Source organism: Mastigoproctus giganteus, chromosome 5 (assembly GCF_048544385.1).
Source record: "Mastigoproctus giganteus isolate SK-2022 chromosome 5, ASM4854438v1, whole genome shotgun sequence".
Classification (NCBI taxonomy): domain Eukaryota; kingdom Metazoa; phylum Arthropoda; class Arachnida; order Uropygi; family Thelyphonidae; genus Mastigoproctus; species Mastigoproctus giganteus.
The window spans coordinates 70,161,119-70,178,774 of NC_143579.1; the positions used below are offsets into that span (position 1 = coordinate 70,161,119).

General features: G+C 37.8%; 1 protein-coding gene across 3 annotated transcripts in view; it reads left to right on the forward strand.

The window, feature by feature from the left end:
* Positions 1-17,656, forward strand: part of LOC150085473 (uncharacterized) — a 620,530-nt gene that overhangs the window by 367,145 nt on the left and 235,729 nt on the right. For all 3 annotated transcript variants that reach the window (XM_090374054.1, XM_090374052.1, XM_090374053.1), the window contains exon 14: positions 10,406-10,508. In XM_090374054.1, coding sequence (XP_090230180.1) covers positions 10,406-10,508 — 103 coding nt within the window. The remainder of the gene's footprint in view (positions 1-10,405; positions 10,509-17,656) is intronic.

Genomic DNA, 17,656 nt, shown 5'->3' on the forward strand with positions numbered 1-17,656 from the left:
CTTGATCCTGCTCTTGGCAAAGCTTCTGTACTGATTAAGAAGAGAGTCAGTGTTGCAACTGACGGTGCCCCAGCTATGAGAGATGCCAATAAAGGCTTGTGGGACTTTTAACTGCTGATGCATTTTTTTACCCAGTTTTATCCCTGTCCATTACATTATTCATAGGGAACACCTAGCAGCTAAATATTAAACATGAACATGTTATGGAGGTAGTCCTGAAAATTGTTAAATACATTCTCTCAAGCACCAAAACATATCAACAGTTCCAAGTCTTCATGGAAGAAATAGATAACAATCAGCTTCCAGATGATGTATCGTGGTTCTGTTTAGTAAGGTGGCTCTCGGTAAGGGATGTTCTAACAAGTTCTTTCACTTGATGGAGCCAATCAAACAATTTGTCAAAGAAATATTTTTCCCTCAACTTGAAGATGCCCAGTGGTTAATAGATATGGCATTTTTCACAGATGTTGTTGAGCATTTACAATCATTAAATGTATCTCTGTAAGGACAAGGTAAACTTATTTCTGATCTAGGGCAGTGTGTGTTCAGCTTCCACAACAAACTGAAACTCTTAGACAAGGACTTAGTTTCTAAAACCTTCATGCATTTCACGTGTTTGAGTAAAACTTTGCAAACTCTACCTGGATTTGAAATAATAACTAGAGATTATGCATGCAAGTTACACTAACTGGCAGAAGAAATTAATGGATTTTGTGATTTAAGAGCACTTATACCATTATTTGCATTTTTAGAAAATCCTTTTCTTGTTGACATTATGAAGAATGGCTATTGCCATCCTTCATAATGTCAACAAGACCACCACCAGTTGCTCGGGATACAGCAGCTGCAGAGTTGGAGCCACTGGAGCTCCAAGAGAATGAAGGATTGAAACAATGAAAAGGAAGTGGCTGCTTGACTATTGAGTTTTGGAAGCATGTTCTGGAACAAAATTAACCTAACACAAAAGAATGTGCTCAGAGATTAATCTTTATTTTTGGAACGACATATCCTTGTGAGTCTTTGTATTAAACACTTAAATTTATTTAAAATAAGTATCGGTCCTGTTTTGACTGATGAGCATTTAAATGAGTTTGTACATACTGCCCTATCAAGTCATCAACCAAACTTTCAGCAGCTAACTGCTAAGATGGACAACACCCATAAAGCATCGACAATCAAACCTAATATGTAAATACCTTCTGTGAAGTATTGTCGGTCAGAATTAGTATTTTTAGAAATTTGCATATCTTTTTTGTTTTTGAAAAAACTTTGTGACAAGAAATATGCTTACTTAAAAAGTAGTTATTATTTTTAAACTTTAATCAGTGTGTCCATACAGCATAAGGCAATGTTTCGGGCACTGGAAAGACAAGGAACAGATACCCCATATATTATGATTTTGAAGAAAATATATGAGAACGCTACCTCCTTCATTAGACTTGACAAAGACAGTAGCAAATTTAAAATTTAAAAAGGAGTTCAACAAGGAGAGACAATATCTTCGAAGCTTTTTATTGCTGCCCTTGAGGAAGCTTTCAGAAGATTAGACTGGTTGCAGAAAGGAGACAATGTGAATGGAGAGTACCTAAACCATTTATGATTTTCAGATGACATTGTGGTCATAAGCCACAATACGTATGCACAGTTACTAAGAATTTTGGACTAAAGATGAATATAGCTAAAACAAAAGTAATTAGCATTAGCAAAGGCACATGAGGCAAGAAAGCAAGCTTATATCGAATCAACCAAAAAAAAACCCCTTATTTCACCCATTCACTCGCTCCAATTGTTTGTCAAGTTCTGCCTTGAATCTGTTTAAGCTATCAACTTCTACAATGACAGATGGAAGTTTCTTCTAGCAATCAACCACCCGCTGGCTAAAGGCAAACTTCCGCACATCCATCCTACAACTGCCTTTCCTCAATTTGAATTTATGCCCTCTCAGGCGATTATTCTGACCAAGAGAAAGAATCCCATCAGCATTGAGCATGCTCAAACCATTCAAGGCTTTATACACCTCAATCAGATCACCTTGCAGGTGCGTAGTCTCCAGACACCGTAATTTGCAAAATTTAAGCCTTTCTTCGTAAGGGCAACCCTGTGTTCCATTCACTAATCTTGTTGCCCTTCTCTGTACTCGTTCCAACAGCTCTACATCCTTCTTAAAATGAAGCCTCCAGACCTGTATACAGTACTCAAGGTGTGGTCTGACCATTGCCTTATACAAGGGGATAATCACCTCCTTAACCCTGCTAGAAAGATTCCTGTATATCATTGACAAGACACCATGAGCTACTCTTGCAGACCATCTGCACTGCTCAGAAAACTTCATATCTGCCTGCACAATTCCCCCAGGTTCTTTTCTTTCTCTACCGCTGTCAGTATTGTATCACAGAGTTGATACATTACTCTAGGATTACTGCTTCCTATGTGTAGTACTTTACATTTGTCAATGTTAAACTTCATTTGCCACCTCTCAGCCCATCTGCTCAACTTTTCTAGATCCTGTTGCAGCAGTGTACTGCATTAGTGTCATTAACAACCCAGCCAACCTTTGTATCATCTGCAAACTTGGACATTAAGCCTGATATACCATCATCAATATCATTTATATATACAGAAAACAACAATGGACCCAACACTGAACTCTGAGGGATCCACTAATAATATTAGTCCACAAAGAGCAGTGTCCATTGATTATCACTCTCTGTCTTCTCCCACTCAACCATTCCTTTATCCATTGCAGCAATTTGCCTCCAATGTCACACTGCTCCAATTTATGCAGCATTCTTCCTTGTGAGGCTTTTCTAAGATCAAAGGCTTTTCTAAGATCAAAATATATGATATCAAAGTTATTCCCTGTATCCAGTTCCTTTGTAACCACATCATAGTATCCAATCAAATTGGTCAGGCAAGACTTTCCCTTAACAAAACCATGCTGTGTCCGAGCTATAACTGAAGTCTTTTCCAGATGATCCTGCAGTCCTTCTTTAACCAGTGCCTCCATTACTTTTCCTGGAACAGAAGTTAAACTAACAGGTCTATAATTACTTGTGTTGCCCTTTGATCCTCCTTTGTGAATTGGGGTCACATTTGCACATCTCCAGTCCATGTGTACCTCCCCTGAGTCCAATGAAGCTCTCATAATTATGACTAAGAGTTTGCTTACTTCCTTTGCTGCCTCCTTTAATATAACTGGATAGATTCCATCCACCCCGGGTGCCTTTCTTGTGTTTATCTGCAACAATTTCTCCTCCTCTTTACTCTCAGTTATTACAAGATTATCTAGCTTACTGCCAGAGTTGAATACACCTCTGGCATTCCCCTCCCTGAATAACTCCTCATGGTGAAAGTCGATGCAAAATATTCATTTAGTTTGTTAGCTACCTGAGCAGGATCTTCAACAGTTGACCAATCGATATCAAGTGGACCAATCTGATTCATCCCCTTCCTTCTAGAGTTTACATAAGTAAAGAACTCTTTGCTGTTTTCCTTTGCCAAAGATTTCTCATAATCTGCCTTCGCCTGCCTAACCTCCTTTGTGACTTGACTACAGACTAGTTTATACCTGCCATAGGCTTCTGTGTCGCCTGATACTTTATCTGCATCCGATACATTTTTCTTCTCTGCCACATGTCTAATTAGTTTATCAGACATCCATTTAGGCCTAAATCTTGAACAATATTTCTTTGTTAGTATGAAAAGCCTAGTAGCTTCTAAGATTAATTCTTTGAATGCTTCCCATTTTGAATTTGCTGTTGGTAACATCATCAGTTGGTTCCACTGTATAGAATTTAAATACTGTCTCAGACCACCGTAGTCACCTTTGCGAAAGCAAAAACCCTTCCCTTTACTCCTTTGGTGGTAGTTACCTCTTTGAGTAAATCCCACTTCAGCACACTGTGATCACTGCCACCTAGTGGTTCCTTTATCAAAAATTGGCTTCCCCTCAAAAAAATTGAGGAGAAGCCAATCATTTAGGACTAAGTTCCACACTAGGGGCCCAAGAATAGACCTCTTGGGGGGCAGCCTTGAGGAATATGTCTGAATATAGATTGGTGTTTAGTTTTTTTCAAGACAGAGCGATTACTAAAATAGCCCTTAATGAGAAGGTATGATAACTGAGGGCAATTTGCAACTCAGTTATACCTTCAAGACAACGAAGGACACTTCCCCACCATAGTGTATTGAAAGCACCTTTGAAGTCTGTAAATAAAATTAGGGTATATTTAAATGTAGATTCATCTATGAGCTTTTTCATTTGAAACAGCGCATCTTCACAGCCACGGCCTGGTGTAAAGCCATATTGAAGGGATGAATTTAGATTAGCCTCTGCAAGCAGTGAATTGACTCTGAGACTGATTAAGTGTTCAAGTAGTTTTCCTAAGTGGGAAAGAAAGGCAATCGGCCTGTAAGATTTTGGATCATGCTGAGGTTTTCCTGGTTTTAGTAAAATTTTCAGTAAAACTGACTTTCAGATAACAGGAAAAGTACTAAATTCTAAGCATTTATTAAAGAGGAAAAGCATGTGATTTGGTCGTAGCTCATAGAAACATTTAAGAAAAATACATTCCAGGACATTTGTCCTTTTTCATTGAATTAACTGCAGATTCTTCCATTGTGAAAGTTGAAGCGGGTGTGAAATGCAATTCATTTAAATTTCTGATTTCAGCCTGCACAGGGGAGTCAAGAGTTGGATCATCCTGCAGGAAGAATGTGTCTAGTATTTTATTGACAGTATTGTTCCAGTTTAAAGAGTCTTCAGTATTTGTTATTACTATATTAGGGATATATCCTGGATCTATTTTGTTTCTGCAGATTTTGTATATCAAACCCCATGGATCCTCATTACCAGCAATTTTTACGAAATTTGCCAGGGTTCCAATTACTTTTTTGGTGGTTTTGATGTATAGTTTCTTAGTATTTTGAAATTCTTGTGTAGTCTTGAGAGTTCTGATGGTAAGATATTGTTGTTTCTTCGGTCTTTTTGAAAGGTTTTTCTAGCTCAATGAACTTTGTCTTAGTATCGTGAGTTCCTGTGACCACCAAGGTGTGGTTTTGGTGGTCAAGAACTTCTGTCTTGTTAATCTGAAAATGGCTTTCTGAACTCTCTTTTGAATAAGAAGTGCTAATTCCTCAGGATTATAGTCAGAAATATCTTTAATATCATACGAAGGAAAAACCTGTATTATAGATTTGTCAAAGTTGCTCCAACCAATATTATGAAGTGAATGTCTTTGGCTGTTGCCTCGAAACTTGAGGTGTTTTTTCTAATAGGAAAGAGATGATCCTATGGTCAGATGTAGTCAGATCAGTGTTTACCTGCCAGCTATGAATAAATGAGAGTATTTGTTAGTATCCAATGTAATGTCTGTATTTGATTGTCCTAAGGAGTTGGAAAAGGTATAAGGCTGACCTGGAAAGTTAATGACATTCAGTTGATGTGATAAAATAGGATCTTCTAAAAGGTGTCCTCTTATATCTCTGGATTTGCTGTACCATAGAGAAGATTTAGAATTTGCATTCATTAAAACTAGTAGAGGCTCTGGGTTAATAGAGTGAAGCACCGATTCTATGTAATGAAGATGCGAAGCAATATCTGTAGGTGGTGGGTAATACAGAGAAATAACATAAAATGAAAGTGTTGCTGTAGTAACATTAATGCACATTGCAAATTGTGTACAAATCTGGAAACTCTGACTATATCAAGGTTTTTTTTTTGAAGATAATTATTGCAGACTTTGAATCCTTATGATTGGGTTGAATTATTCCTGAGGCCATGGGGTAACCCATGACTTTACCACCGGAATGAAATGGCTCCTGTAAGCAAATCAGATCAAAAGGCGATTCATCTACTAAGCAGCAAACATCATCAGCAACTGATCATGTCCGTTGGGCATTTAACTGTAGCATACATACTTTTGATATCAAAAGGAGTGGTACTGGTAAATTATCACTTTGTGATTCCTTACATTTCACAGTGAATGGTTTGGAGCGTACAGTTTCTAAAGCTTGTAAGTGTTCTCAGCAAGAAGTATCATGAATCGAGTCCTTGTTATCTTTATTTTTGTGCAATTTCAGCAGATGGGTGGGACTTCCTTGTGAGGGCATTCATTAAATAAATGCCCTTGACGAGCACAGTGCCTGCAAGTAGGCACATCCTGTTTGCATGTGTTTGATATGTAACCGAACATTGGACAACAAAAACACTTTGTCACGACAGTGCAATTTTTAACCTTATGGGATGACCATCCAATGTAGATTTGATCTAGTGAGGTAACAATGGAATGAATCCGAGGAGCTAATTCCAGCACCCACTTTGATTAATTTTTTGATCTAGCCTTTGTATTAAAACAAAAGCTGATTTCTTTTCCTATTTCTTCTCTCGTGATAGCAAAGTTTTTTAGATTTTTAGAAAAGATGTCATTCAGAATGTCTGCTTTACTTAAATCATTGTCTATATCAAAAATTAGGATTGTAGGATTTAGTTCTTTTGGCGGTCCAGCTGCTAGCCCAGCATCAGAGAGAGATTTTAAGGAAGCAATGGAGTTCAAATCATCTTTTGAGCTTGTTTCAATGATAATTCCATTGTTTTTAATCATACAAAGTGCTTTTACTTTTACCTCCTTTAGATCCTTTTTCAGTGTTCTACTAACTTTGTCTTTCACTTCCCTGCTAGTTGAGATTTGTGTTGAATCAGAAGCTGTAATCAAATTTTGTGCCTTTTTCTGGATGGTTGTTTTGGTAAGAACATCACACTGTTTGACAGCAGCGGCCTGCTCCTATGACGGGGAAACCATATCCGTACACATATAGTCCGGGTGAGCGGACTTCTTAAGAACAGAAGTTTTTAAGACCTGTTCTTTTGCTTCTGTTCTTCTTTTTAAAAGCTTCTGTTCTTAAGCAAAAGCTTAAGAACAGAAGTTTTACGGCTGAGGAACATAAAGAAGTTTTTTCTGTTTTATTAACTTGAATTGGCATATTAACTTATTTTCTAGAGTAGCTCTCTATTCCTAATTACGATGCATAGTTTAAATTTTAATGTAGATAGAGATTCTGTAGGTTATTACTTAGTATCGGTAAGGGTATCCAATCCACGTGTTTTACAAATTTCGCTGAGCCAGCGAACTGGAGGTTTTTAGCTATAGTTAGCCGCTTTATTGACCAATTGTTATATTAAATTATTTTCTGTAAGTAGCTTATAGACCTAGGCGAGATCCTTCATTTATTCTGAATTGAGACAGTGAGATTTTGGAAGTTAATTAATATTTAAGTATCCTTAGATTTACCTTTCGTAACTTGCGCCATTGTTATACGATACAACATTATATCCCGAACTAGTTAGCATTATCTTAGTATAGTATAGGTATATAATATTATTAATTAATCAGTAAATTTATTAATCTTGTTGAACCTCATTGTCAATTAAATTGTACTTGTAATTAAATACATATAACGACTTAGATTTTACAAATGTAACATAATGGAACATGCTGCTGCAGAAAACAATCATCCAATAAATCCCCAAAAGTCTGACTAGTGTGTGAGTGACCAACCCACAAGTTCCAGTCAATATCTGGGAAGTTAAAATCCCCCATTATAAGACATTCTGATTTACTAGCCCACTCTATTTCTCTGTACAATTGTTCATTGTACTCATTCGAGTCATTAGGCCTATAACACACTCCTACTCTTATTTTTGCTTTCGCAGTGCTTATATCATACCAAACTGACTCAACAGTGCACTGTTCATCTATATCAACTGAAGCACTTCTTTTGAATTTATGTTTTTCTTAATTAACAGCATAACACCTCCTCCCTTCCTATCCTGTCTATCCTTTCTGTACACATTGTAGTCCCCAAATTCCAGATCCGCATTCCATATATCTGTGTGTCACCACGTCACTGATATCCCAACAATATCCGCCTTTGATGTCTTGACCAACACTTCAAATTCATCAAATTTATTTACTATACTTCTAGCATTGGTATACATGCAAGTATACATGTACCTATCCTTATTATTAGTTACCCTAACACATCCCATATACCCGCCTGTTTCACTATGACTGCCATCAGTCCCTGAAACCCCTAGCACCCCTCGCTCCAGGTCGCTACTTATTCTAATAGAAGTCGTGCTAGAACCACCTTCACCTCTGCCTGCAGCTACTTTTAACCTTTCAGTGTGTGAATCCCCCCAAGCTAGCAGTTTTCCGACTCACCTAACACTGCCTCGATAGCATCAGCAAATATTTTTGTACCCTTTCTATTTAAGTGTATGCCATCCCTGTAGAAGCAGTCTCTCCTGTTAACAAGCACAGACCACGCTGAAAAAAAATTCTACCCCTTGAGCCTTGCACATTCCCTCCAGGACCGAATTGATTGACAAGGCTCTCATCATGTATTCCCTCCTATCGTGTCTGGGCAGAATTGCAGACTCTTTCAAAATTAACCCTAATTCACGACTTTTTTGCAACATAGACCTGTACTTGTTAAGTAAATCTGCAGATCTCCTACCCTTAATGTCATTGGTGCCAACATGTACAACAATATCACCTTTTGTGCCCTTAAAAGATGATATATGCTTTACAACGTCTAACTCTAACAGGGAGCTAAGTGATTTTGTAATAACTGAGAGCAAAGGGGAGGAGAAACCGTTGAAGTTAAAGATAACGAAGGCACCTAGGGTGGATGGGATTTATCCAGTTATATTAAAGGAGGCAGCAAAGGAAGTAAGCAAACTCTTAGCCATAATTATGAAAGATTCCTCGGACTCAGAGGAGGTCCCCATGAACTGGAGATGTGCAAATGTGTCCACAATTCACAAAGGGGAGGGATCAAAGGGGTGACACTGGTAATTATAGACCTGTAAGTCTAACTTCTGTTCCTGGGAAAATAATGGAGTCACTGGTTAAGGAAGCGATACAGGATCATCTAGACAAGACTGCAGTTATAGTTCAAACACAGTATGGATTTGTTAAGGGGAAGTCTTGTATGAAAAATTTGATTGGATACTATGATGTGGTCACAAAGGAACTTTGTGACCACATCATAGTATCCAATATAGTATCCATAGAACAAAGGATGCAAAGAATAATTTTGATATCATATACATGGATTTCAGGAAAGATTTTGATACTGTGGCACATGGAAAACTACTGTACAAATGGGAGCATTATGGCATTAAGGGCAAGTTGCTGCAATGGATAAAAGTATGGTTGAGTAGGAGAAGACAGAGAGTGGTTATCAATGGACACTGCTCTTCACGACTAATGTTATTAGTGGAGTCCCCCAGGATTCAGTGTTCGGCCCATTGTTGTTTTTGGTATTTATCAATGATATTGATGAAGGTATATCAGGGTTAATGTCTAAGTTTGCAGACTATATGAAGGATGGCAGTGTTGTTAATGACAGTAATGATAGTACGCTACTGCAACAGGATCTGGAAAAGTTGATCAAATGGGCTGAGAGGTGGCAACTGAAGTTTAACATTGACAAATGTAAAGTACTGCATATGGGTATCAGTAACCCCAGAGTAATGTATCAACTGGGTGCTACTACACTCAGGGTAGTGGAGAATGAAAAGGTCTGGGGCTAATTGTGCAGTCAGATATGAAGTTTTCGGAGCTCTGCAAAAAGGCTGCAAGAGTAGCTCATGGTGTCTTTCAATGTCATACAGGAATTTTGCTAACAGGGATAAGGAGGTTATTGTCACCTTGTATAAGGCGATGGTCAAGCCACACCTTGAGTACTGTATACAGGTCTGGAGGCTTCATTTTAGGAATGATGTAGAGCTGCTGGTATGAGTACAGAAAATAGCAATGAAATTGGTGAGTGGAACAAAGGGGTGCTGTTACCAAGATAGGCTTAATTCTGCAAATTGCAGCTTCTGGAGACTAGGCATCTCCAAGGTGATCTAAGTGAGGTTTATAAGGCCTTGAATGGTTTGAGTAAGCTCAGTGCTGATGGGATTCTTCCTCTTTCTGAGATTACTCACCTGAGAGGAAATAAATTCAAATTGAGGAAAAACAATTGTAGAATAGATATGCAGAAATTTTCCTTTAGCCAGTGGGTGGTTGATAGTTGGAACAAACATCCATCTGTTGTAGTGAAGGTCAACAGCTTAAATAAGTTCAAGGCAAGGCAGAACTAGACAAACATTTGGAGTGAATGGATGGGTGAAATGGGAAGGTTTCCTTGCATCATATGCCTCTACTAATGCTAATGTAGCTGCTGTATTATATCTGTTGTCTCTACTGTCTGGTTTATATTATGGACTTATACAGACTTAAGATTCTGTTATACTTTTGTTTGTTGAAGTATTTCATCCTACTTTTAGATTCATATTAAACCAACTTTAATTTGTTATATTTTTGGGCAAATTTAATTTTTATTCAATTTGTAGATCGGGATTGAAAATACACCTGAAATAGACTCATCTACTGAATTTTCAGCTATTTCCAACAACTCCAAACAATCTGCTGTCATTAGGAGTAATATAGCCATGTGTAAGTAGTTTTACCTTATGTATTTTGTAAATTACTTTATAATATTAATTTTAAAAGTTTGAGTAGGAAAGTTGCAGAAATATTTTAACCACTTCCACAAGTGGATTTCTGTACAGTTTTTCACAACCTAGAATGAATTTTTTTTTTTTTTTTTTGAGTAATTAGAAGTTTTTAAATAAAATAAAAAGCCACGTATATTAATGGTTTTAGATATTTGAGATAATTCCAAAGGAACTGGATGCAAAAAATAATTTTGATATCATATAATTGGAATTCAGGAAAGCTTTTGATACTCTTGCACATAAATGACTGCTAAGTAAAAATAAATGCACAAGGCGTTTATGCCTTGTGCATTTCTCTGAATTTCTATATGTGCTTTTATGAATTCACTACTGAACTATCAGTGATAATTCACAATACTTCGTTCATAGTAGTGGACTCCAACAGTAATATGAAAGGCATCGATTTAATTATATCTCATATTGTGGCTGCCTTCATAACGAGCTACTATATATTGCACTACCTCTAATAAGTAATGCTTCACTAATAGAGAAGACTATTGTTGCTTATTCTCAGTGGATACCATCACCCAGACGGCACTGTTTCAAGGCATTTTGGTCTATCATCGGTGTGTGTTACCCAGGTGTTGCCGTCATGCCAACCCAGTTATGAAGTATAACTCCACAATATGAGAGACACCAAGCATTGTACATAGTAATGATTACTAAGTAAAAATAAACACACAAGGCATTATACACTACGAATTTATGAATTTTCTACTGAACTTCAGTGATAATTTGCTATACTTCATTTGTAATAGTGAACTATGAAAGGCATCGATTTAATTGTATCTCATATTGTTGCTGCTTTCGCAACAAATTACCATGGATTGCACTACCTCGAATAAGTAACACTTCACTATTAGAGAAGACTATTGTTACTTATTCTCGATGGATACCACCACCCAGATGCACCGTTTCAAGGCTTGTTTGAATTTAATGTGAAAAAAAAAAAAAAAAAAACAATCTGACCAGACTATCAAACCAAGCAAATGGGCTATAAAATTTAAACCTATATCATGGAAAATCTTAATTCAGACTTTGAACAGAACTGTTTTGATGAAAACACGAGTCCCTGTGAGATCTAGATTTTTATCAAGAAAACTGAATTTTGTAAAAATTGAAAAAAAAACCAGTTGCCTCTTTTTTTTTTTTTTATATATATATATATATATCTAAAACTAGCATTTTAAGATGTACCTCATCTCCAACCAAACTGCACAGAAGTGGTGGCTCTACCCACCTTTTAAGAAACTTACCAGACCCTATATGCCATTTTTCCAACTGCAAAAACCGTTGCAGACGTATTTTGTTTCAAGTCCCAGAGATATCCCCTAAAGGTCCCAAATCTTTTCCGTTTCCACACATGGTATTTTGTCTCTGTAATTAACAATATCATGAACATTATTTTCTTACCCAGGGGATAATCGAATTATAAGTAAATTACCTCCTCCAGCATGAACTGTCTTATTCTCAAAAACTGACAAATTCTCTTCGAAACTTTCTGCCCGAATCAACAGTAATAAAGTAAATGGTGCACTATTTCTATTTCAGTACAAAATTCGCATAATTTGTTACCTGTCTGACTAAATCTATATGTGGTGTCATTCACTGGTATATGTCCATGACCTACCCTCCATGAAAAGTTAATACACAATGGGTAGTTTCTGCTAATTTTAAGATTTTTATAAAATAACTACACATTTCTTAAATTTGTTTTTCTAAATTTGCTTTTCTAAGTTAAACAGTGTCCAGTAGAGTCATTTTAAACCCCCTTAAAGGGATCTCTATAGCTTTTTCCCAAAACTATGTGCACATATCCTGTATTTTTTGTAATATATAGGAATTGTCTCTGCTTTTGGCCCTAAATAATTGCCACCTTTAACTAGGTGGCAATTATAAAATATTTTATCAGTAAAAATTCTATAAAATATTTTGTCGTTACTGCTACTAAATAATTGAGGCTTGAAGTGGTGGAACCCATGTTTAGTCTCTAGAGCTAAGTTCCGGTCAACCCTTCCCTATCTCTTCCATCATGCAGTATGATTGATGACTTTTGAGGTTATGATGAATGTCGTGGCGAGATCCAATATTCCTTACATTTCGAGGGTACAGCTCTAAAATGGTGTTCGCAGGCCAGCCGCTAGTTACTACACCGGACCGAACTTATTGGTAACTCTGTAGGAGGCTTCTGGATCAGCTAGTGTATAATCTTGCTACCTCTACTCTGCCAGATAGTGACTGGAGGGAGTCCGAGTAGTGTGTATGCGGGGGGCATTGTCGAGGCCACGTTATATGAAGGATCTGGGTATATTCTTACCACGTGTGCGCCATATCCAAAAATTTCATTACTTCATACAGCATGTCCCACCCACTTTTTCTTACTATTGAATACACCATGAATTGTCAAACTAATAGAGGAAGCTTATCTGCGAAAAGATCTAAACCTCCCAAGCACTTCCTAATTCATTTCACAAATATACGTGGTCTCAGTTCTAATCTCAATGATGTCCATTTCCACTTGCAGTCTGCCAAACCCCATGTACTTTTTCTGACAGAATCTCAGTTATCGGTTGATTCAACTACTGCTCATCTCAGATGACAAATTATTCGCTGTATGATTCCTTTCACCTCAAAGGTGGTACTTGTGCATATGTCCATTCTGATATTCCCTGTCAGAGACTTGGCAATTTGGAATCTCCTCTCTGTGATCTTCTCTGGCTTAAAATCTCTCTACCTCATTGTGTCAAATTCATCTTGTCTCTACCGTTCTCCCAACTCCACTAATCACTTGGAGCTCTTTGACTTCCTCTCTTTGCAAAATGACTTTCTCCAGTCCAACTTTCCTAACAGTGAGGTAATTTTTCCATGGTGATTTTAATGTTCACAACTCCAGCTGGCTTCCGTTTTCTAGTCACACCAACCCAGCAGGTCGAGATGCTGAGGCTTTTGCAATTACTAATGACCTAGCACAGATTGTTCATTTACCTACAAAAATACCGGACAATCCTAATCATACAGCCAATACGCTTGATCTTTTTCTCACAAACAACCCTTCTAAGTACACGGTCAAAGTGAGAGGTCCTTTAGGCACTTCAGATCACAACTTGGTGATTGTCTCTTCTCCAATGGAACCTTTATCTCATGGCTATTCCCAACCTCATGTTGTTTGGCATTACAAGAATGCAAAATGGGATGACTTGCGAGATTTCTTTTCTTTTTTTTTCTCCTGTGGTTTGATTACAGTTTTGAAACATCTGATGTCAATGTTTGCACAAATCATGTCAGTGAAATTATTCATCTGTAGATAAAATCCTTTATTGAACACTTCAACTTAAAATATTGTCCTTTATCTAAACATTGGTTTTCTAATAAATGTGATAAAACTATTCAAGGTAAGATTATTGCATATTGCAATTGGCTTGTATCCAAATCTCCAGGTTCATTTCTTGCCTACACCAAAACTCACAACAATTGTAAAGCAGTTATTAATCTATCCTAACTAGATTTCAAATAGGCTAAGATTAGAAAACTTGCTTCCTATCCAAATAGTAGCTGAGCATTCTGGTCTGTTTGACTGCAACTTTTACCCATCTCTTTTCCCACCTCTGTCAAAACCAGATGGTTCTATTGTAACTTCAGCCAAAGATAAAGCTGACTTGCTAGAATCCTAGTTTTCTTCCAACTCGTATTATATTGGTAATGATGATTTTGGTAAACCACCTCACCATTTCCAGCATGCTCCATTCAATGCCTCCTGTGGTCTTCTGTCAAAAGGCTGTCAGAAGGATTTTGATAAATCATGATGCTAAGAAAGCTCCAGGTACTGATGGTATTTGTACAGAGAAATAGAGTGGGCTAGTAAATCGGAATGTCTTATAATGGGGGATTTTAACTTCCCAGATATTGACTGGAACTTGTGGGTTGATCACTCACACACTAGTCAGACTTTTCTGGATTTATTGGATGATTGTTTTCTGCAGCAGCATGTTCAAGAGACAACCAGATGATAATACTCTTGATCTGGTTATCAGCAGTGATTATAAATGTACAAAGAATTTGCAGATAAAGGAACCACTAGGTGGCAGTGATCACAGTGTACTGATGTGGGATTTACTAACCATCAGGGGTAAAGGAAAGGGTTTTTGTTTCCATAAAGGTGAGTACAGTGCTCTCCGACAGTTTTTAAATTTTGTACAGTGGGATCAACTGACGATGTGACCAACAGTAAATTCTAAGTGGGAAGCGTTCAAGGAATTAATCGTGGAAGCTACTAAAAGTTTCATACCTATTAAGAAATATTGTTCAAGATTTAGGCCTAAATGGTTATCTAATGAACTAATGAGACTCGTAATAGAGAAGAAAAATGCATAGGATGCATATAAATTATCAAGCGACTCAGAAGCCTATGGCAGATAAAAGCTAGTCTGTAATCAGGTGACAAAGGAGGTTAGGCAGGCAAAGGCAGATTACGAGAAATCCTTGGCAAAAGATGCTAAGAAAAACAGCAAGGATATCTTTACTTATATAAACTCTAAAAGGAAGGGGATGAATCTGATTGGTCCACTTGACATCGATGGTTCGACTGTTGATGATCCTGCTCAGATAGCAAACAAACTGAATGAGTATTTTGCATCTACATTCACACATGAGGAATTATTAAGGTTTGAAAATGACAGAAGGTTATCAAATTGTAGCAGGATACTTAATGATTTTGTAATAACTGAAAGCAAAGTGGAGGAGAAATTGTTGAAATTAAACATAAGAAAAGCACCTGGGGTGGATGGGATCTATCCAGTTATATTAAAGGAGGCGGCAAAGCATCTAAGCAAACCCTTAGCCATAATTATGAGAGCGTCCTTGGACTCAGGGGAGGTTCCCACGGACTGGAGATGTGCAAATGTATCCCCAATTCACAAAGGGGGATTGAAGGGTGACACGAGTAATTACAGACCAGTTAGTTTAACTTCTGTTCCGGGTAAAATAATGGAGTCACTGGTTAAAGATTCATGGCAGGATCATCTAGACAAGACTGCAGCAATAATTCAGACAGAGCATGGGTTTGTTAAGGGAAAGTCTTGTCTGACAAATTTGATTGGATATTATGATGTGGTTACAAAGGAACTGGATGCAAAAAATAATTTTGATATCATATATTTGGATTTCAGGAAAGCTTTTGACACTGTTGCGCATGGAAGACTATTGTACAAATTGGAGAAGAATGGTATTAAGGGTAAGTTGCTACAATGGATAAAAGGATGGTTAAGTGGGAGAAGACAGAGGGTGGTAATCAATGGGTGCTGCTCTTCGTGGACTAATGTTATTAGTGGAGTCCCACAGGGTTCGGTGTTAGGTCCACTGTTGTTTTGTATATTTATCAATGATATTGATGAAGGTATATATCAGGCTTAATGTCGAAGTTTGCAGATGATACAAAGGTTGGCAGGGTTGTTAAAGACAGTGATGGCAGTGTGCTACTGCAACAGGATCTAGATAATTTGGGCAGATGGGCTAAGAAGTGGCAACTGAAGTTTAACCTTGACAAATGCAAAGTACTGCATATGGGTAGAAGTAACCCCAGAGAAACATACCAACTGTGTGGTACTACACTTAAAGTGGTAGAAAATGAAAAAGACCTGGGAGTAATTGTGCAGTCAGATATGAAGTTTTCTGAGTAATGCAGACAGGCTGCCAGGGCAGGTTATGGGGTTTTGTCAATGATATATAGGAATTTTGCTAGCAGGGAAAAGGGAGTGATTATCCCTCTGTATAAGGCAATGGTCAGGCCTCACCTTGAGTACTGTGTACAGGTCTGGAGGCCTCATTTTAGGAAGGATGTAGATTTACTTGAGCGTGTACAAGAGAAGGGCAACATGTTTGGTGAGGGGAATGAAGGGATCCTCTTACCAAGAGAGTCATAAGTTCTGCAAATTGCAGTGGCTGGAGACTAGGCACCTGCGCGGTGATGATTGAGGTATATAAGGCCTTGAATGGGTTGAGCACGCTGAATTCTGATGGGATCCTTCCACTTGTTCAGATTACGAACCTAAGGGGGTATAAATTCAAATTGAGAAAAGACAGATGTAGAATAGATGTGTGGAAATTTGCCTTTAGCCAGCGAGTGGTTAATTGCTGGAACAAACTTCCATCTGTCGTTGTGGAAGTTGATAGGTTGATTAAATTTAAGGAGGAACTGGACAGGCATTTGGAGGCAATGGTGTGATTTTTTTTTTTTTTTTTGGCTGATGCTGCATAAGCTCACACACTTGCTTTCTTGCATCACATGCCACCACTACTATTTCCCCACTTGTTCTCAAAACATGTGCTCCCGAACTTACTCCTTTCTTTGTCGCCTTCTTTCACTTTCTTTTTCCAAAGGTATTTTTCCTTCTTGGAAATTTGCTCATATCCAGCCAGTTCCTAAAAAGGGTGACAAATCCCTCCAATCCAATTAGTGTCCCATAGCAATTATTTCTACTCTTTCTAAACTAATGGAAAAATCAATTAACTGCCAACTCTTAAACTGTATAGAAAACTTCCATTTGATCAATGATCAGCAGTATGAATTCCACTTATGTCAATCCATTGGTGATATTCTGGCTTATGTTAGCCATCTCTGGACAAATCAAATGGAGAAGTTTAGTGAAATGCAAGCAGTTACTCTTGTCATTTCAAAGGCTTTTGATTTTGTTTGGCATAATGGTCTTCTAAATAAGCTTCCATCTTATGGTTTGTCAACGGTTTTTTGTAATTGGGTATCCAGTTTTCTATCAGACTGCTCACTATGGGTTTTGGTAAATGGTTTTCGTTTGTGCAGATGTTGCCCTGTGGCGCCTCCGTAGCCAGGTGGGAAGGAGCACCAGTGTGTAGCACACGCTTCTTGATTAGACCGGGGTTCGAGCCCGTCACCACCAAATACGGAGGATGCGGAAAGGTCAGGGAATGACCACCGCACATCCCCGGAGCAATATGGCCTTAGTTGCTAATGCTCCTAAAAACCAAATAACAACAACAAGATGTTGCCCTGCACAAACAGCTTCAACTTCTCAAATATCCACTACCAATTTCTTAAATGCTGATCTTCAAGTA